Genomic DNA, 22,473 nt, shown 5'->3' with positions numbered 1-22,473 from the left:
TCCAGATAAGGGCATAGTTGGTATATCAACCTAAGCTGATAAAAGGTGCTCTTTGCCACTGAGTTCACCTGTGCCTCAAGTGACAGTTCTGGATCAAAGAGCACCCCCAAACTACGGACCCGATCCTTTAGGGAGAGTGCAACCCCATCCAGGACAGGGCAAACATCACCTCGCCGGACAAATGAACCACCCGCTAACAGTACCTCCGTCTTGTCTGGATTGAGTCTCAGTTTGTTAGCCCTCATCCAGTCCATTACCGTGCCCAGGTTTGTAGTTTGGGGGTTCTCCTAGATCCATCATTGTTGCTGGAGGCCCAAGTGGCCGTAGCAGCTCGGAGTGCCTTTTACCAGCTTCGGTGGACTCACCAGCTGCAGCCTCTTCCGTACAGGGATGCTTATAATCTTGCATAAATGGCTATGTTATGGCTATCATCTGCATAAAATTCCCTTTACATAAAAGAACGAGCTACCATTTGTATGGAAAATGACGGGTTAGGGGACCATTGGAGACCGCTGCACTTGCCCAACTTGGCCTGTGCTGAGCTCGGCAAGCGTGGCAGTCCACAGACTGGAGTCCAGGGGGCCGAGTGTGTGTGGAGAGTCCGCCTGACCCCCCCCTCGGACTCCCGTAATGTGTTCGGCCACAGCATGAAGAACTTGATCAGGAGGGCTTTAAATTGAATCTTACGGGGGTGGGAGACGTAAACCTCGAGGCAACAATGGATGAAGGCCAATGCACCACAGTACAGAGAACAGCTCCAATAGTGCCCCAAAATAGTGTCCGCAACAAGGTAGGAACAAAGCCAGACTATAAAACACATGGTCTTCGATGTCTATATACTAATGCCCAGAGCATGGGAAACAAACAGAATGAACTTGAACTCTTATTACATGAAGACAAATACGACTTGATAGGTATAACTGAAACTTGGTGGGATGACTCCCATGACTGGAATATAGCAATTGAAGGATATAACTTGTTCAAAAAGAACAGAAGAAATAGAAAGGGAGGTGGAGTTGCACTATATGTTAAAAATACCTATCCCTGCACAGAAATACAGGCGGATGAGATTGGGAGCCCCATCGAGAGCATCTGGATTAAAATAAATGGGGCAAGGAATAAAAAGAACATGATAATCGGAGTCTACTACCGACCACCCAATCAAGAAGAGGAGGACGAAACTTTTGAGAAACAAATTGCCAGTGTTTCAAGGAAGTGTGATGTAGTAGTGATGGGGGACTTCAATTACCCTGATATCTGTTGGGAGACCAAGGGCGTTGCTAGACCTACCGGGTGTTCCGTCGTTGAGGAGCGGTGAAAGCGGCTTTTCCCGTTCAGCCGTGACGCCTCATGCTCCACACCTGCCTTCGATTTGTGGCGGAAGTTTGCGCCGGTTGTGCTGCTGCCGCCGCGAGAACGGTTGCGCAGCCACACCGGCCTGATTGCCGCGGCTTTTTTTTTCGCTCGCTGCACGGTTTGCGCACGTCCGAAAGACCGCAAACTTGCGCAGCCGTCAGCGATGCCGCCGCCGGCCCTGGCGGCGGCAGCGGCGGCAGTGCCAGTGCCAGCCGAAGTGCTGCTGGTGCTGTTGAGGGTCAACATTGATGCGCTCACTTCCTGATGGGGGTCGTGGCGGGTGTCATATGACCCGAGGTCAATCGTCTGCATGGCCACTCTGTGCCTACATCTCCCATCATGCCTCTGAGGTGTCGGCGGCGATGACCGCCTCTGTGCCCTGTGCCCCATCCCAAGGAGCCAACCCACATCTGGCCGTAGCCATGGCAGCAGCCCACAAACAGCTCTGCCCTCTGCCAGCCTGGTACCCACACTAACAGGCAGCGTACAGCACCGCCATTATGCGGCCACGGTAGCTGCCCACCGCAAGGAGTCACCAGCCACTTTTCCGGTCCTCCGGTCCTGCGCAAACTGTCACTGGGGAAATAATAAAAAAAAGCCGCTCCGCCGCGCTGCCCCAGCTGGCGGACTGCGCGCAAATGGCGGAGGCGGCTTGACCGAAGCCGCTGACCACTCCCCCTTAGCACGCCTTTTCCTGCCCAGTGCGGACCGCAGTGACCTCACATCCTCCCACACGTACTCCGAATTACCGCGGGACAGCAGGAAAAGGCGCCCTAAAACTCACTTTTTTAAAGTCGGGAGAAAGAGGCTTCACCGCGGGATAACGGCGGATCCTCGTGAACGTCATCTGGAAGCCTCGACGTGACTGCGGAAGGTAACGCGCGCTAGAGCCTCGTCTAGTAACGCCCCAATACTGCCAAAAGCGGCCCTTCCAAGAAATTCCTGACATGTGTGGGTGATAACTTTCTCCTACAGAAAGTGGAGGAAGGAACTAGAGGATCGGCAATCCTTGACTTGTTATTGACCAATAGGGATGACTTAGTGGATAAAGTGGCAGTTACGGGAAGTCTGGGGGAAAGTGACCACATCATACTTGAATTCTTGATTATGAAGGAGACAAAAGTTGAGTGTAGCCATACATGTACTCTGGATTTTAGGAAAGCTGATTTTAATAAACTCAGAACTATGATAAGGTCCCATGGCAAATGAGCCTAATGAGAAAAGGAGTGCAGGATGGGTGGGAGTATTTAAAAAAGGAAATTTTAAAGGCACAGTTACAAATAATTCCAACCAGGAGAAAAGATAGAAGACAACAGAGGAAACCAATGTGGCTCCACAAAAAGCTTAGAGATGACCTGAAGACAAAAAGGGATACATATAGGAAGTGGAAGGAAGGCCAGGCTACAAAAGAAGAGTACAGACAGGTGGCGCAGAAGTGCCGAAATGGCGTCAGGAAGGCTGAAGCTCAGAATGAGCTGAGATTAGCCAGGGATGCTAAAAGCAATAAAAAGGCTTTCTTCAGATACGTGAGTAGTAAAAGACAGAGGGAAGAAATGGTGGTTCAACTGCTTAATGAGGATGGCAAATTGATAACAGATGACAAAGAAAAGGCTGAAGTGCTCAATTCCTACTTTGCCTCAGTCTTCTCGCAAAAGCGGGTCTATGACCCCCCTGAAAAAGTGAAGCAGAAGTTGAGGGATAAGGTAAACTCCTTTGTGGACCGTGGGAATGCTGTGGATGTCATATATCTTGACTTCAGCAAAGCTTTTGACAAAGTACCACATGACATTCTGATTAACAAACTAGCTAAAAGTGGGCTAGATGGAACAACTATTAGGTGGATTCACAGTTGGCTACAGAATCGGACTCAAAGAGTACTTGTCAATGGAACCTTCTCATACTGGGGAGAGGCAACGAGTGGGGTACCGCAGGGCTCAGTCCTGGGCCCAGTGCTCTTCAACATTTTTATTAATAATTTGGACGAGGAGGTGCAGGGAATGCTGATCAAATTTGCAGATGACACCAAATTGGGTGGGATAGCTAATACCCTGGAAGACAGAAACAAACTTCAAAGTGATCTTGATAGGCTGGAGTGCTGGGCTGAAAACAACAGGATGAAATTTAATAGGGATAAATGCCAAGTTCTCCATTTAGGAAATAGAAACCAAAGGCACACTTACAAGATGGGGGATACTTGGCTCAGCAATACTTCAAACGAGAAGGCTCTTGGAATTGTTGTCGATTGCAAGCTGAATATGAACCAACAGTGCGATATGGCTGCAAGAAAGGCAAATGCTATTTTGGGCTGCATTAATAGACGTTTAGCTTCCAAATCACGTGAGGTACTGGTTCCTCTCTATTCGGCCCTGGTTAGGCCTCATCTAGAGTATTGCGTCCAGTTCTGGGCTCCACAATTCAAGAAGGACGCAGACAAGCTGGAGCGTGTTCAGAGGAGGGCAACCAGGATGATCAGGGGTCTGGAAACAAAGCCCTATGAAGAGAGACTGAAAGAACTGGGCATGTTTAGCCTGGAAAAGAGAAGATTGAGGGGAGACATGATAGCACTCTTCAAATACTTAAAAGGTTGTCACACAGAGGAGGGCCAGGATCGCTTCTCGATCCTCCCAGAGTGCAAGACACGGAATAATGGACTCAAGTTAAAGGAAGCCAGATTCCAGCTGGACATCAGGAAAAACTTCCTGACTGTTAGAGCAGTGCGACAATGGAAATAGTTACCTAGGGAGGTTGTGGGCTCTCCCACACTAGGGGCCTTCAAGAGGCAGCTGGACAAGCATCTGTCGGGGATGCTTTAGGGTGGATTCCTGCATTGAGCAGGGGGTTGGACTCGATGGCCTTGTAAGCCCCTTCCAACTCTGCTATTCTATGATTCTATGAAAAGCATATGGGAGCAATCCTATACGCTCCCATATGTTTAGACAGACAACAGTTCTACAACTCCTATGTTCCCAGTCAATCATAAGGGATGTTGGGCATTGTATGACATTTCTGGATAGGATTGTGCTTTAACGTACCCAACATGCATTTCTTCCTCTAGAAAAGGGGTGGGCAACTTGCAATCCTCCAGACTTTTAAGGCCTACAACTTTCATAGCTCCTCACCACTGGTTATGCTGGGTAGGGCTGGCGGGAGCTGTAGGCCAAAACATCTGGAGGGCCACATCTGGAGAGCCCCTACTCTAGAATTCTTTGTACACATACCCATTTCCTTCTTCCAAATTGGGGGGGAAAGTCTCATTAGCTAAATAATAATAATAATAATAATAATAATAATAATAATAATAATAATAAAAAATTATATAGTGTTTTCTAACAAATTGCTGTACATGAGATAAAATAGGTCAGGAGTTTACAAAAATGGAATACAATAATTCTAATAAAAGACAACTGAAATTAAAAGAATATAACAATAAAACTTTAAAATCCCATACAAAATCCTAGTGTTTGTATAGCAGTCCCCTCCCCACACCCCGTCACTCCTGCCTAATTATTACCATTTCTGAAGCCCCAACGTGTGAAGGAGTAAAGAAGGAGGATCGTCTTTCCTACAGGTAAGACCAAAGCACATTAGGAAAATGAGATTGTTGGAGGATACAACAGTGAGATGATAGAAGATGTTCTTTCTGGGGGGCTACATTTATTCTTCCCTTCCAATTAACTAATTTTATCCCTTAGTACTCTTATTGCATAGCTGTTGTTGCTATGGTAGATTTAAAAAATGAAAAAGGGAGAAGACGACAAATGGAAAGGCTAGCACAGTGGTTCCCAAAGTGGCCGGTACCGCCCCCTTGTGGGCAGTGGGATTGCATAGGGGGGCATTAAGAGGCAAGGGGGCGGCAGGGGGGCGCTAAGAGGCAAAGAGGTGGCAGGGGGGCGCTCGAGGTTGTCTTTTCCAAGAAGCGCCTCTCCAGAAGGTCTTAAAACCCAGGGACATTTTTATGGGAGAAGGTAGTTTGGTCCCAAGCCATATAGGGGAAGAATCCACACATGTATTAATACCGTTTAAGAAGAGTCCTTTTAACAGTGAATTGAAATGTTTCAAAAGCACCAAAACGCTAATGAAGAGACATACCCTGCTTGGTGTGCCCCGCCACGCCGGCTGCAAAACAGAGGCGTTAGCTCTCTTTTTCCTCCCTCCCTCGGCAAGCCTGCGACGGGTGCTTCCCATTTAATGGGGCTGAGCGCAGGGGGCACTGGGCATGAGTTTGTGGAACCAAGGGGGCGGTTACCTGAAAAAGTTTGGGAACCACTGGGCTAGCAAATAAAATCATCTGACTGCTTAGCTTGGGCCTGAATCCTGCCTCATCCAGCTTGTACAATTTACAAGATAAAAGAAATGATTAGAAATTATTATTTTTAAAAAACAGAACACCGATAAAAACCATGGCTCATCAGTCAAGGAAGGCTTCCTGGAATAAAAATGTTTTCAGGAGGCACCATAAACAATAGAGGGCTGGTGCCTATCTGACATCCAGAGACCGTGAGTTCCATAGGAAGGGGGCCACCACACTGAAGGCTCTTCTCCAGGTGAACCACCAGGAACATGCCCTCTGACGATCCCTGTGACCAGGCAGGTTGATATGGAAGAAGGCGCTGACTCTGTTTGTTTAGGCCTTTATACACTTGTACCAGGATCTTAAACCTGTCCCAGTAGTGAATAGGCAGGGTTTGATGGACTCACCTCCAATGGGGTTGAGTGATGCTTGCCAGATCCCTGGTGGCTGTCGGCCTCTGTTTGCTGCATGTAGTGAGCTGCCTGTGGGTGCCTGGTAAGTGGCACGTGGCCTCCATCTCACTTGCTGAACCACCATCTCCCATTTGGCAGCTTGACCTTTTTCGTAAAGGTCTATTTGCACAAAAGGCGTCCATAAAGGGGCCATTCATGTACAGGCTTTTCAGCCATTTATGCAGGCAGTTTTGCATAAATGGCCCCTTTATGGCTGCCATTTGAACAAATGGGCCTTTATGAGAAATGCCATGGCACTATTTTTATGCAAAATAGCAGCTCAGTGAGGGATTGGGGATCCCCACTCTTGGTCACCTGGGTCCGGGAATCTGGTGGACCCCTCCACATCCCCTGATCCAGTTGGGCACTCCAGTAGGGAAGATTGTGACCAGTTGGGTGCCTGATAAGAATTTACCCGAATTTGCAGAACTCTTCACATTCAGAACAATAAGACTTTTAGGTTTATTTATTTTAATGAGTGTGGGAGAACAGATTCATCCATCTAGGTTGCCACCTCTTTTTTCTGACCCATTCCTCAACTTTAACAGCTACATGGCAGGCAGGTACATCATGGCCCCCACTCCATAGAATCATAGAATAGCAGAGTTGGAAGGGACCTACAAGGCCATGCTGAGAATAGCTGCCCCTCTTGAATTTCGCTGGGGCAGATGGGTGAGACTTTTGTTTCTGTTCATTTTCGATGATAATAATAATAACTTTCCAAAATGTGCAAGGCTCTTCATGTTAGGGAGAGCAAGAACTTGAGATTTAAAGAATTTAAATCAGGAGAAAGTGGAATCGACAGACTCACCCATCCCTAGCGACCTCCTGGATCCCTGCACAACAGGCTGTCCAGGTGTTAATTGTAGATGGGCAATTTCAAGGCCCAGCCCACTGTTCTCCCTTCTTGGGCTTCAATGATGTCATTCTGCAAACTCAAATAATGCTAGCGGAGCTCCACCAAGTTGTGCGAGCATTTGTACGTTACATTTGCACACAACCTAGTGGTGCAACCGCTTCCACAACTGTGCTGGCGCAAACTTAACTCCTCCTGCGCAAAGTTCAGAGCCGAGTTTTCACTACACAACATCCCTTGTGCTCACGGAAGTATTTTCCTTGTTCCGGCTGGAAATATCTGTTGGATTCTTGCAGGATTCCCCCCACCCCCGAGAGTAGGGCTGTGCACAGGGCCCCCGATCCACTTCGGATCCCAATCCGGACCTTCCGGATCGGGCTCGAACCAGTTCGGGTCGATCTGGACTTCCCCCAATCCACTCCAGAACCGGAGCGAGATCTGGAGGTCCAGATCGATATTCGGCCCCCATTTTGCCCCCCTTCCCCACTTACTTGGCTCTGTGGTGGATGGCGGAGGCAGGTAAGTGGGGAAGCGGGGACAAAATGGAGCTGAATAAGCCCCCCTCCCTTTACCTGGCTCCTCCGTCTGCTACTGCATGGTCCGTGGTGGCGGCGGACGGTGGAGCCAGGTAAGCCCCCCCTCTCCCACTTACCTGGTTCCGTCGTGGTCCAGGTGGCAACTTCAACTGATGCCCAGGCCTAAGAGGCTGTTTCCGGCCTTAAGCCTGGGCATCAGTTGAAGCCACCGCCTGGGCCATGACAGAGGCAGGTAAGCCCCCTCCCCTTCTCCACTTACCTGGCTCCCCCACTGTTGTCGCACGGACTGCGGCGGCGGCAGATGGGGGAGCCAGGTAAGCTCCCTTCCCCACTTACCTGGCTCCAGAGCTTTGGACCGGTCTGAACTGCTTCAGGCTGATCTGGACCTCCCCTGATCCGCTCCGGAACCGTGCTTCGGAGGTCCGGATCGGCCCACTCCACTTTGGATCCGGGGATCCATAACGGAGCGGAGCACACCTCTACCCGAGAGGTGTCTTGCACCTCAACAGCTCTTTCTTCATCCCTTCCTAGCCTACTTCAGGCCTGTTCCCTTTTCTTCATGCACACTGTAGAGTAGAAGTAGTCACTGCAGCAGCATTTTGAGGGGGAACAAAGGAACTAAGCGATACACATCCGGCAGTTTAAAGAGAACGAATGGCCCTCTTCCCCTTCTGCCTTGCAGCGCCTCAGATTATTTGTAGTAGTTGTGCGGGGGCCTTTAGTTGGTCTGGCACCTCATAAATAAAAAATTATTGTTACACACCTGTAAAAACACCGGGAGTTTATCGTCAGACAGCAAATTGGATGTGTTATTTTGTTTTGCCTTCGGGCTATAAAGCTAAAGATTTCTCTCTTCTGGCCAGACCATTCTTTGTTTATCAGTGTGTTGATGCCCTAGAGAAGACTTGGGTAGCACAGCTTGCCATAGCTGGGAGCAACCATGGAATTTATAACTGTTTGGATGTTAAAGAATTACAATGGAAGCTGGCAGACACTACGCTGGCTGTGCTGTGCTTAGGTCACAAAAGAGAGACGGAAGTCCTTCAGAGACGGCACAGGAGTCCTGCCTCGGTCAGCTCTGAAGCCCTCCTGATCTCCCCTTCTTTGCAAGCCCACAAGGGCTTCAGAGCTGGTGGGAGTAGAAGTTTGAGGCACAGTGGTGGTGAACCCTGCCCCCACCAGCTGTCAAGCCCTCTTGGGGTTTCCTTTCTTGCAAGGAAGGCGAGACCATGAGAGCTTCAGAGCCTCTGAGACTGGTGTCCCGTGCATCCTCACCAGCTGTGAAGGACTCCCCCCCTGGCATAAATGGGGGCCGTAAAGGCCCCCATTTGCGCAAGAGTAAGGCATGAATGGTGTTTCATTAACCTATTCGAAAACACACACATAGAATCATAGAATAGTAGAGTTGGAAGGGACCTATAAGACCTACAGGGCCTCGAGTCCAACCCCCTGCTCAATGCAGGAATCCACCTTAAAGCATACTTGACAGATGGTTGTCCAGCTGCCTCTTGAACGCCTCTAGTGTGGGACAGCTCACAACCTCCCTAGGTCATTGGTTCCATTGTCGTACTGCTGTAACCGTCAGGAAGTTTTTCCTGATGTCCAGCCGGAATCTCGCTTCCTGTAACTTGAGCCATGTTTTACTACTACGTGTTGTTTCATTGTACTCTATTTTATTATTAATGTTACAGCCTCATGAAAAAGACCTTCAAATAAAGGACAGGTCGAAATGCATTGGGCTTCATGTCAATAAATCTATTTTGCCTCCTGAGAACTTGTGTCTCTCTTGAGTGACCAGCTTGGGATGCTCAACTGCTTCTGGTTCTTTGTGTTGTGGTTAGGCCAAACTTGGGCAAACATCAGGAGAGGCGATGGAGGAGGAACTGAAACTGCCCAAGGGTCTCTACTTCCCTTGCTCGGCTTCGTCCATTTTCTTCCGCTGCCCCTTACGCCTGGAGCGCTCTTCCAGAACATTTGTGAACTACAAGTTCAATCGCAGTTTTTAAAGCTCAGCTAAAAACTTTTCTTTTTTCTAAAGCTTTTAGAATTTGATTTTGACCTTACTTTTATACTGTTCGTTTTACTCTACCCTGTGCCTGTTTGGTGCATCCTCTTCCCCTTCTTATTGTTTTATTATGATTCTATTAGAATGTAAGCCTATGCGGCAGGGTTTTGCTATTTTATTGTTTTACTCTGTACAGCACCATGTACACTGATGGTGTTATATAAATAAATAAATAAATAAATAAATAAATAAATAAATAATAACAACACAGACCCTCAACCCAATTTGCGGTTAAAGTGCATGCATTTCTGAGTTTGTGAGTTTGCGGAACCCAAAAAGTGTGTCCTCAAAATGGTGTGTATTTGAAAAATGGGCATGAAAGAATGGGCATTTTTGAAAGAAAAAAAAGTGCACGAACAGGCTTTAATCAATAGGAGAAAAAATGCACACATTTCCAAAATTTGCCTAATTGATGGATACCTTTGGACAAGTGCTCACAAAAATACACATGAATTTTAATGTGAAAAGAAAAACAAAGTTTGCAGTCGGCTATGGATGCAAGATGGGATGAGCATATAGGTGGAATTTGAAGCACCTGAGTGAGTTCATGATTTGCTGATTCTTACTTCTCTAGGATGGAGAACCAAGGATGCTCAACCCCACTGAAAACCTTCAAACTTTACTTCAACACCTGGTTAGGCTCACTCCTGTTCTCTCTTGTGACCTGTTTTTCCCTCCAGTTCGTAAGTGTGGGGAAAGTGCACCTTTTTCAAGACTGCACACTCTCTCCCCCAACCCATTGACCAAAGCATTCAAATGTGAATTGTTAAAAATGCAGAACTTTAAAAATGCACAAATTAAAGTGCATTACAAGAGTTTATTTTTTAACTGCATGCATTTTTGAAAGTGTGCATTTCTCCCTATTAATGTGTGAGCATGAGAATATTTAGGAATATGCCTTTTAAAGTTCTGGACTTTTAAAACTGCTTTTTAAAAACTGCATATTTTTTATGTGTACAATTTCCAAATGTGGACGCAAATTCTGGAATATCTGCTTCCATTTGTATTTAGAGCATTTCCCAATGATTTCCAAGCAGAAACAAAACCCTCATACATCCCTAGCAATATCAGTCCCTAAGACTTGTATTGCCAAGCTGGGAAAGTTGAATACATGAGGCTTCATAATCCTGCATCAGACCCCTTGTGGAGTAGCCCTCCAAAGTTTCAGAATCAAAGCTGGTGATGCAGGAGGTAAAGTGACAAAATCTGACCATTTGGCAACCATCTTTGAGACCTCCAAGCTGTCTTACAGCCTTTGAGAATGAAGGAGCGCTCAGCTGTCATGGAAGGGTCCCAATACTATACCCACCAAATTGTCCATCAGAATTGGGAGTGTGGATTTGCAGCTACAATAGAAGGAAGAGAGAATTGACTTAACACAGGGATGCCATTTTCAGCAGCAGCCCTTTGTCAAGTGTGGTATCTAATTCTGCCCTTAGATCAGGGATGGGCAATGGGTCCCAATGCTACACCCATCAAATTGTCCATCAGAATTGGGAGACTGGAGTTGCAGCTACAATAGAAGGAAGAGAGAATGGACTTAACACAGGGATGCCATTTTCAGTAGCAGCCCTTTGTCAAGTGTGATATCTAATTCTGCCCTTAGATCAGGGATGGGCAACTTGGGGCCCTCCAGAAGCTTTGGCCTACAACTCCCATAATCCTGCACTATTGGCTAAGCTAGCTAGAGCTGATGGGAGTTGCAGGCCAGAATATCTAGAGGGCCAAAAGTTGCCTACTCCTGCTTAGATATATGAAGTGTATAGCTAAAATGCAACCCTTCTTTAACACAATTAACCACTAGTAAGAAATAAAGCACTTCTTTCTGTAGCGCTACGATGTTCTCCTATTGGTAGGTATGAAGATTGGAAGCTGCTTTGTACTGAGTCAGACTCTTGGTTAATCTAGCTCAGTATTGTCGACACTGACTGGCAGCGTCTCTCCAGGGTTTCAGGCTAGGATTTTTTCTAGTCCTACCTGCAGATGCTAGGAATCGAACCTGGGACCTTCTGCATGCAAAGCAGGTGTTCTCCCACTGAGCTATGGCCTTCTAAGGACCATTAGGAATATGGGAACCTGCCTTCCACTGAGCTAGATCTTTGGTTCAGCTAGCCCAGTATTGTCAACACTGACTGGCAGCAGCTCTCCAGGGTTTCAGGCTAGGTTTTCTTTTCTAGCCCTACCTTGAGATGAATGGGATTGAACCTGAAACATGGCCTTCCCTTCATCCTCTTCTTCTAGTCTGGATTTCGGCACAATGTTGAAAACCTCATCTCCTCTGCCTGTTAGAGGTTTTCAGGGATTTCAACAGTTGAACAAACAATCAAATGACTAAATTATCTACCGCTGACATTTGGCTTATTAAACATGAAAGTTAATGGGCTCTGCTTTTCTGAAGTCATAGTGGAGTGTACGATAGCAAGGACAGCAGGCAAAATGCAGGGAGCCAACCCCCCCCCCCCAAATGCTTTTGAAATGGCTCCATCTCTTCCCTCCCTCTGCTGCCTCCTAGTGAAGAGCAAAAACAATCTTCTACTCTGTGTGTGAATGCCAGAAGGAGAAATAAATGTATTTGCTGAGTTGTCAGTTAAAGGCAGTTCCAGAATCGGTTACGTGTGCCTAAAGGGGGCAGCAGCAGCTTCCAATGTACAAGCCAAAAGTCAGAAAGTATCTGAGTGGGGTTACATTTGGAGCCGCAGGGACAGGCAGGCTGTCGGGGCGGGGGCTGCTCCTCTGTGGCAGCCTTCCGCATTCTCCAGATGCCTTGGATTATACCACCCATTATCCCCAGCCAACAGAGGTACACTGTCTGGGGATGATGGGATGGGTAGTCCACCTGGAGAGAACCTGGTTGGCGAAGGCGGACCTACAAGAAGAAAGGAGACCCTCCTTTGTAGGTATGCATTTTCAAAAGGTTGTCAGAGCAAAGAGAGCAATAAATAGCCACTCTTGTTCAGCTTTCTTCCCCCGCTGTCCATTCGCAATCCCAAATCGGCGGAGACAGTCAGGCGGGAGCGCCCGTCATTCCTGCTTCTGCTTTAACAGGAACAGAAAGTGTGAATCCAGAAGGACGGCGAGTCCCACTCCTTTTAAAAGCAGTGCTGTGCCAATAAATTTCAGTTATTCAGTTTTGGCATTTCGTGGGGGGTGGGAGAAAAATGTAAACTCTGCAGAAAGAGACTGGGAGAGGAGAGAATTTTGGAGAACTGAGGCAGACAGGGTTTCTACATACCTTCTTAATGGCCTTATAGGCCCCTTCCAATGCTACTATTCTATGTTCTTAAGTGTAAGAAGTTTTGAGGGGGTCTTCTTTCTATTATTATTATTATTATTATTATTATTATTATTATTATTATTATTATTATAAACCACAACCACCCCTGTCACTTGCAGGAGACTGAGTTCTTCCTAAATGCTTATTGGAGAAGCGAGATCACATGGTCTCCAATAGGCATTCATGAAGAACTACCAGGCTCTTCCATGTGTTGGGGTGGTGGTTTTTTTAAAAATAAAAAAAATAGAAAGAAGACCCCTAAACAACTGGCTACACTTTTAAAAGGTATGTGGAAATGCTGTCCCACTCCCCAAGGAAAAAAATTCTCAGAAATTCTCCCTCTCCCTGTGAAAGACGTAGAAGAAATAATAATAATAATAATAATAATAATAATAATAATAATAATAATAATAATAATTTATTACCCGCCTATCCATTTTGATCAAGGCGGGGAACAACAGTAAATATAAAACACATAAAACTGAATTAAGAACATAATATACATTGTTAAAACATCCTAAAACATTCTAAAAACATCCTGAAATTCCACTGGATAGGCCTGCAGGTAGAGATCAGTCTTGATAGCTTTCTTGAATGCTGATAGACTTTAAGTTGACGAGTCTCCTCCAGCAGGCCATTCCACAGTCTGGGAGCAGCAGAAGAGAAGGTCCTCTGGGTAATACACATCAGCCTAACTTTGACTGACTGAAGTAGATTCTTCCCAGAGGACCTGAGTGTGCGGGGCGGATTGTATGGGAGGAGGCGATCCCGCAGGTAGCCTGGACCCAAACCATGTAGGGCTTGAAAGGTGATAACTTTATACTTCGCCCAGAAACTAATTGGCAGCCAGTGAAGAGATTTTAAGACTGGTGTAATGTGGTCATCCCTAGGTGACCTCTTTCTCAGGGAGGGAAAAGGTTCCTTAAAATAGGGTGAGGAGTCGGCACAGCACTATTTAAAACACACACACACACACACACACACACACTTGTTATCGGCAATTTCTTTGCACCTACCTGTGGCCTTTAAACCTGGCTGCTCTCCTAGCAACAGTTTTAATCTTTTGGCGTGGATTTTCCCTTGATAGTGTGACTCAGCCACGACTGCCGAAGTAAAGGACATGTTACAGAGCGTGCAGCATTTGTTCTTATCCACCGAATCGTCATCGCTGCCCTGGAAGGTGAGAAGGAAGAATCGGGGAGGTTAGCTAGGAGCTGTCTCCGGGGCACCAAGCAAGGTGGGCAAGGCTTTAAGGGCTCCAGCATGTTGGGATCCATTTCAGACACCCAGTTGAAATCCCCAGATGTTCAAAAGGACATTGAATGGGACAAAGGTGGAAGAGAAGCAATGCGCTTTGCCTTTTTGTATCCCCCTGTGTTCATTTAGATCCAGAGAGTGGAAACTGAGGCCGGTGGGCCAAATTGTGCCCACCTGGCCTTCCAATCCAGCCCTTTGGGATTCGCCAGATGGCTCGGCCCCCTTCCGCTGGCTCCACCCCCTTTTCCCCAACGTGTTTGGAAGTTTATACTGAGACCACCAGGTCATAGGTGTCTACTCCACCATTAGGGCGCAATCCTAGGCATATTGAGACAGATCAAAAGTTCTACAACTCCCAGCATGCCCCCTGTCTAAGCATGCATAGGGCTGTGTCCTAATGGTCAGGGGCATGCTGGGAGTTATAGGATTTTTATTCTGTCTCAACATTCATAGGATTGGGCCCTAATTCCTCAGGGGCATGCTGGGAGTTGTAGGACTTTTGTTCTGTCTAAACATGTCTTATTATCATCAGGAATGATCTTGGACATAGATTGGTTGTCTGAGAGTGCTATATTATTATGCAATGAAGAAAAAAAGAGAATCATGGTCATCCTTTGGTACAGACACATCACATGTTTTTGTCCTGGACGGGGTTGCACTCTCCCTAAAGGATCGGGTCCGTAGTTTGGGGGTGCTCTTCGATCCAGAACTGTCACTTGAGGCACAGGTGAACTCAGTGGCAAAGAGCACCTTTTATCAGCTTAGGCTGATATACCAACTGCGCCCTTATCTGGACAGTGATAGCCTAGCTACAGTTATCCATGCTCTGATAACCTCTCATTTGGATTACTGCAATGCGTTATACGTGGGGCTGCCTTTGAAAACGGTCCGGAAGCTTCAGCTGGTACAAAACAGGGCAGCCCGTTTACTAACAGGGACTGGCTGGCGAGATCACATTACGCCAGTCCTTTTACAACTTCATTGGCTGCCAGTCCAGGTCTGGGCCCGATTCAAAGTGCTGGTATTGACATTTAAAGTCCTAAACGGTTTGGGGCCAGGTTATTTGAAGGAACGCCTCCTCCCATATGTACCTACCCGGACCTTAAGATCATCTACAGGGGCCCTTCTCCGTGAGCCCCTGCCAAAGGAAGTGAGGCAGGTGGCTACTAGGAGGAGGGCTTTCTCCGCTGTGGCACCCCGGTTGTGGAATGAGCTCCCCAGAGAGGTTCGCCTGGCGCCTACACTGTACTCCTTTCGTCGCCACCTGAAGACCTTTTTATTCACTCAGTATTTTAACACTTAATTTTAACTTAAATTTAAATTATACTGTTTTAACTCTGTATTTTAACCTTATATCAATTTTGCTGCGTGGTTTTATCCTGGTTGTACTTTTTATACTGTATTTTGTATTTGTGTTTTTAACTTGTTGGTTGTTTTATGATGGTTTTAATTTTTGTGAACCGCCCAGAGAGCTTCGGCTATTGGGCGGTATAAAAATGTAATAAATAAATAAATAAATAAATAAATGTTTTTGAAAATCCAAAATGCCACATGTGTCCTGATTTGTGGGCAAGGAACATGGGGGTGGGGTGGTCTATTCCTGGTTTGTTTGCTTTCAATGTGCCAGCCAGAGGAAGGTTATTCTTAGCTAATTCCCCGGCTAGTTATAAATTGTTATTGCTCATCTGGGACCCTTTAAGTGTGCTGTTAGTTTATCTACCATTGTCTGGCCTAGCTGTCAAGCTGCTGGGATGCCCTTGTATGTGTCAGCTTCACCAAGATGTGATAGTTTGGAACCATAGCTCGTCCAGAATTCTATGTCTTCCTTTGGAGGGTATATATTGCCTTATTGGGTAACTTCTACTGAATGGCACTAATTGTAAAGATAAACACATCAATCATTTGCAGAATGAAGGAACCTCCCCTAGTGTGTCCAAGTGTTTACTTTACAAAGGACAGTCCTCTCTTTGAGGAGCTGTCAGAAGACAATCCTCGATTTGAAGGTGTCCTTGATTTGATGGACTGCCCAGTACAAGTCCCATTTAAAGTTAATTTGAGCCCCAAGAAGGGAGAGCAGGAGGGGCTTTGAAGATGCCCATCCACAGTTAGCACCTGGGCAGTAGATGGAACCATAGGTGCGTAGCTCACCTGGTCACAGACTTTCTCACTACGGGCTGATGTATTGTATTTCTATTTAAATTATTGGTATGGATTCTAAATTTTCATTTATACTAATACATTAGCATATGCAAATGTTATGCAAATTTCTGCCCTCTCTTTGTCCTCATTCCCTCTTTTGTAGCAACGTGTAAGTGGCCAACCTACATCCACCCACCGACACCACCTAGCAATGTCTGTTGCTGGGAGATCCCATTCTTTTTTGACTTAGGCCTTAGCTAGACAGGCCTTTATCCCGGGGCGAACCCCAGGATCGTCCCTGTGCGTCCACGTGACGCACAAGGGATCCCGGGATCAGGGAGGGATCATCTTTCCCTGGCCCTGGGTTACAGCCTTACACTTCAGGCCCACTTTTCCTATGGTCCCAGGCCCGGGACTGTGGAAGGTGTGGCCCGTTGCCATGGCTCAAGCCATCTCTGTGTGATTACTCGTGCGGAGCCGAGAGCTGCACATGGGGTGCAGTGCTCCTCAGGAGTGCTGTGCCCATCGGGGCTAGGGTAGGGGGAGTGGAGAAATCATTTTTTTAAAAAAAAAAAACACTTACTTTCTGTTGCTCCAGCGCTTGTGCACAGCTGGCCTTTTAAAAATCAAAAAATGGCAGGCGTGACACCTCTCTTCTTGAGGTCATCACACCTTATGTGTAAATGGGGGCGAGATCTTGCATTATTCACAACGCGAGGTCTCCCCTCTTCTACTCCAGACTTTCAGTTAGGTCTACCTAAGGCCTTGATGTACAGTAGTTCTGTAGAGTGCATGGTTTGCATCTGTGATCTCAGCTGCGGGATCCCCCCCATAAACACCCTGAAGTATTCTCTGCAGGTTTTGAGGTTTCTGCAATTTGTGCACATTTCTGAGAAATGTGCACAAATTCGGCCACAATGCGCACAACTTCCAATGCAAATAGAGCAAATTGCTCAGAAATCCACATCAATGGCAGAATCTTCCAAAAACTATGTGCAAAATTCTCAGAAAATCTGCAAACTTGCCCGACTTAAAGTAGATCGAGTTTGGCACTGCACCTCAAAACAAAATGAAATTCAGGAGGTGGAGCTTAGGAAACCCCATCAAACTCCACCCCCAAAAGGGATTTCTATGACATCCCTGTTGTTGTTATTGTTTTTAAAAATTGTGTAAATGGCAATTTGGGCAAATCACACTTGCCATCTGAGTAATTTGGGTAAACTGCAGCTGCAATTTGCTCTTTTGCTATTTACGTTATATATTAGGCATGTGCTCCGCTCTGATTAGGAGTGGAGAAGCAGTAGCGGATTGGCCTGCTCCGCCTTACCCAGAGGCGGAGTAGAAGCGGACCGCGGACCCCTAGAAGCAAGGCGAAGAGAAACGACCATTTTTCGGAGTTCCTAGTTCAGGCGGAGCGCTCCGATCGCCATCTTGAAAACGTTTCGCCCATAGGATTGCATTGCGGGAAATAATCGTGGATAACTGGGTTGTTTTTGAAGCTATCGTTCTGGAAATTCTTGTGCTCAGAGAGTCGTGGATGGGGGTCATTTTGAGACTACTCTCACCTCTCTGCATCGTGCGGGTTGCATGCTAGAATTTTTTACAAATCGGGTCAACAAACGGACAGCGCGGCTCAAACGGCGGTTTTCGCCCATAGGATTGCATTGAGGAAAACAATCGGGGATAACTGGGTTGATTTTTAAGCAATCATTCTGAAAATTCTTGTGCACAGAGAGTCGTGGATGGGGGTCATTTTGAGACTACTCTCACCTCTCTGCGTGGTGCGGGTCGCGCGCTAGAATTTTTAAAAAAATCGGCGGGAAAAATACCTTTTTCAAAGGGCTGAGGGGCAGAGTCAGCTCCCGGTCATGATCACATGATCCCAAAGTTAGAGGAGGGCATAGGCAAAACGGGTAACTTGGGATTCTGGGAAACTTCTCTTTCTTAATCTGAACGGACTTTTCCCAGTGTTTTTTAAAACAGTAGCCCCACCAAATGCACAAACACAACCTGAAATCATATACTAAGCCAATAATAAGAGAGCACTGCTACCCACCCTAACTTTGGGGAACAACTGAAAAGATGTGGTGCAAGGGGATGAGCTCCCCTAGGGCATCTCATTGTGGACGTGCCCCCACTCTCTCCTGTACTGGAAGGCCATTACAGCCTTCCAAAGAGAGTAACCCGGTGGAGCAACGCCTATCATGAGTCGAAGTGAGCATTCTACTTCTCTCTTAGTGGTGGAGCGATGCCTATTATGAGTTGAAGTGAGCGTTTACTTCTTAGAGCTGTTGGTGAAGCAATGACTTTCTTGAGCTGAACTGGCAGCTGCTTCCCTCTCCCCCAGGCACGTCCCCCTATTGCTGGTAAAAGACAGATATAGCCTTTTATAAAAAGTTCTTCTTGCTGTTTATTCAGCAACACTGCTGCTTTTAATTCCACCCCTCCTTCGTTTATTTATTTGTTTATTTATTCCATTTTATATGCATTACTGGCTTATCCTTGGCTCACTTCCTTATGCCCCCCAAAATGCCAGCTGCATGACTGCCTGCCTTCCCTCCCTCCTCCCCTGCCCACCTCGCAGGGATGTTGTGTGTGTGTGGCTTTGACTCAGGGGAGAAGTCCTTCCTGCGCTCACTCGGAGTTTTGGAAGTTCCAAATTTTGCAGGTTTAAGCCCCGCCAAAAAACAGGGGATGATGGGACTGCCTTGAGTCTCGGCGTGCGTATGTATCCCTGGATAAGCTTTCATGGTGGCGAGTTTGAGGTTTCTAACATGCAAATTGACGGAGCTATGGAAAGGGGTGTGAATGGGGTGCCCGATTTTCAAAAATTCCCCAAAAATCAGGGGATGATGGGATTGCCTTGAAACTTGGCATCCATGTGGACACGTGGATAAGCTATCATGGTGCCGAGTTTGAGGTTTCTAACGTGCAAATTGACTACAGGAAGAACTGTGCTACCAGCGGTTCCTGTTAGCGCGGTGCCAGGGCGGCGTGACAACTGCCTGAGGCCGGGATCCCCTGTGCATTGTTTGGATGCACTGAGACGAGCACGGTCCTTGCACCGGGCTAATGCCTGGTCTAGCAAGGCCCTGATTCCTCTGCAAAGGTAATGTGAGAAGGGGACCTTAGTTGGGGAAGGGGACTAGCATGCCACAACGGAGGCAAAAGATAATTAGTATTAGTATCAATAATAATAATAATAATAATAATAATAATAATAATAATAATAATAATAATCATCTTTCCATATATCCATCCAGCTCCACTTGAAAACTCACTGTTTCATGTCTAGTGCAGCTGTTTCAGGAACTCTCAAGACTGGTCCTCTCTCCCCGACACACTTATTTCCAAGCCAAATTAATTAACGTTCCATTTATAATCATTAGCTCTCGCACACTCCAGTTTCTTTAACCTAAATTACTCTTCCACCCCTACTGTGTTACTTCCTCTGATGTATTGACTGTAAAATATATCATCTCTCTCTCTCTCTCTCTCTCTCTCTCTCTCTCTCTCTCTCTCTCTTTCTCTCCTTCCCTCCCTAGAGCTAAGTAGGGCACACTCTTTTAATCTCTGGTGCTCATCAGATAGGGATCTCTGCTCTTATGCTTTTTCAGAAGTGTTCACCCATCAACTGTGAAATTCCAACATTAAGCAGCCTGTTTCATATTCAGGACTCGGATCCCTTAAATCATCGCCAAGGCTGCATTTTGAAGGAACGGAGAATTTCAAGCACACATCTTGGTACGTCTTTATCAGTCTCCCAACAATTTCTCCCGGAGTAGCTTTACAAGGAGATAATAGGGCTGACGGCAGATTGAAGAGGCAAGAGCTACAGGCTCAGGGATCAAGCACACGTCACAGCTGATGAACAGCCTAAGCCATGAGTTTCCAAGGCTTCATCTACATCTTAGAGGCCTTCTGGGATTGGGTAGTGGGGAGGATCATGGGTTTATCTGCCTCCGGGATGATCCCCCAGTGTCTAAATGCCAGATCATCGTCATGGAACTGAAGTGGGACATTCCTGGCGTAGCGTTTGGGGTGGGGAGACGTTCACACAATTGTGCAATTGTGGTTGTGTAGGAAAACAACCTCATTGGGTTCCTGACAATGGAGGCCAAGATGCCCTCTGTCAAGGATGGGGGGGGGTCCTCCAGCACGCTTTATTTCTCCCACAGAACTGTTTGCCCCTCAGAAACTGGTACCACATGTCTAAGTACACGTTACTTAAAAGGTGTCACTTGACATGACATCAAGGTTTGTTTTTTTGTTTTTGTTTTTTTAAAACAATAATCACAGGGCTGCCTGTTCTGATGCAGGACTGTGGCATGTGGGGAGTGGAGGATTTAACTATTATTTATTTACTTATTTATTTTTCTTTCATTTATACTCCACGTGTCTACCAGGAAATGGCACTCCAGGCAGCCAATAACAATATAGCGCGACATTTAAGACAGAAACACAATTAAAACAATAACAGAATATATTAAAAACAACCACCACCACACAGTTAAAAATACAACCACAACAGAAGAAGAAGAGCTCTAAGTCCAACAGCTTAAATATCAAAGGCCTGCTTGAATAAAAATGCCTTAGCCTGACAGGAGCAGGGCAGCAGAGAAGGCCTCTATCTAGGGCCTTTCTACACCTAAGGATTATCCCAGGAAAATGGAGGGATCATCCCTGCCTGCTCCAGGGATTCACTGTGTGTCATTTGGAAGCACAGGGATGATCCCAGGACGATCCCGGGATAAATGGCTCGTGTAGCCTCCTTCGGCAGAAAGTTCCAGAGCCAGAAGGATCCACAGAGATTTAATCCTTCCCCCACCCACCCATACAATTTGGGGGACCAGGGCTGCAAGCAAAACATAGCAATACTTCCAGGGGGGAAGCCATTCAGACCAATGGGAATTTTCTTTTACTATTGCTTTTTTTCTGGCTGGAGGGGGCAATTATTTTTCAGGATCATGGGGGATGAGGGTAGGGTTAATTCTCCCTTCCCCATATAATGTAGTCCTGATCTGACTCGTGGGAGAAGGACACATTTTGTTTTCATTAAAAGTCGAATCTCGATGTCGTTTCAAGCAACACATTTCAAGTCATGTGTAGCTGGGCCCTTTGAACTCCTTTGGACCCGGAAGTCTCTGTTAGCTATTATGGTTAATTTGAAGAACTCTCGCTTTCTTTGCCTCTGTTGACATCTCCGTTTTATGTTCTGCACAGTACTAAAAATGTGCAAATTATGCACTTGCTAATACCGCAGGCTGAAGCCCCGAATATTTTTATTCAGCGAAATCAATGAAAGGAACACATTGGGCTGAGGAAATGGGAGTTGTTACTGCACAATTGTGAGGAAAGTGTCCTGCAGGCAGAAGAGAAGGGAAGAGAAACCGGGAACCTGATTTCTTCTATACATAATGTGGCAAAATTGTAGGGTGAACACAGGAAATTATTTGCGAGGTGCAAATCTGCAAAACCTGGGTTCCCAGAAGTTCTCCAAATTCCATCTTAAAGATCGTTCTGACTCAAATCCATATCAGATTCCAAGCTTTGTATTATTATTTTTTCTTATTGCATGAAAATCTGTGCATATTTCCATGTGGCTGTGTTCGGTCTGGAAGCTGTAAAGTGGGTACAATCCAGAACGAAAATGAACTGAAACCAATTCCTCATACATTCCTAGGGATTTGTGTAGCACTGCACCTGCAACTTTCCACCAGCTGCAGCCGTAGCCACCAGAAGATATTCGGAGCTGCAGCCTGTGGAAGCCAGGAGCCTGAAAACTCAGTTGTACGAGGCCTCCTACTGCCTTGCCAGCTTGGATGAGGGGAGAGATACAGGGCGCTGATATAGCTGAGAGACTTGACCTTGAGGGGGTTGGACTCGATGGCCTTGTAGGCCCCTTCCAACTCTGCTATTCTATGATTCTATGATGGAGGCCTCTGCTTCTTGATCACAGGAGCTGTGAAGGTTAGAGGCCTACGTAGGCAAAATAGAAGAGCCAGGCCTCAGAGGCCAGGAGTTTTTCTGTTGGGAGGGGGTGCTAGTATTAACATTTAAAGCCCTAAACGGCTTGGGGCCAGGCTATCTGAAGGATCCCCTCCTCCCATATGTACCTGCCCGGACCCTAAGGTCATCCTCAGGGGTCCTTCTCTGCGAGCCCCTGCCAAAGGAAGTGAGGCAGGTGGCTACCAGGAGGAGGGCCTTCTCTGCTGTGGCACCCCGGCTGTGGAATGAGCTCCCTAAG

General features: G+C 46.6%; 1 protein-coding gene across 2 annotated transcripts in view; it reads right to left on the bottom strand.

The window, feature by feature from the left end:
- The window catches only part of ZMAT4 (zinc finger matrin-type 4), a 258,917-nt gene that overhangs the window by 85,965 nt on the left and 150,479 nt on the right, over nt 1-22,473 (bottom strand). For both annotated transcript variants that reach the window (XM_063138888.1, XM_063138887.1), the window contains exon 4: nt 13,847-14,003. In XM_063138888.1, the coding sequence (XP_062994958.1) occupies nt 13,847-14,003 (157 nt within the window). The remainder of the gene's footprint in view (nt 1-13,846; nt 14,004-22,473) is intronic.

This window comes from Elgaria multicarinata, chromosome 12 (genome assembly GCF_023053635.1).
Source record: "Elgaria multicarinata webbii isolate HBS135686 ecotype San Diego chromosome 12, rElgMul1.1.pri, whole genome shotgun sequence".
NCBI classification, from domain to species: domain Eukaryota; kingdom Metazoa; phylum Chordata; class Lepidosauria; order Squamata; family Anguidae; genus Elgaria; species Elgaria multicarinata.
This window is presented reverse-complemented; position numbering and strand designations above follow the sequence as displayed.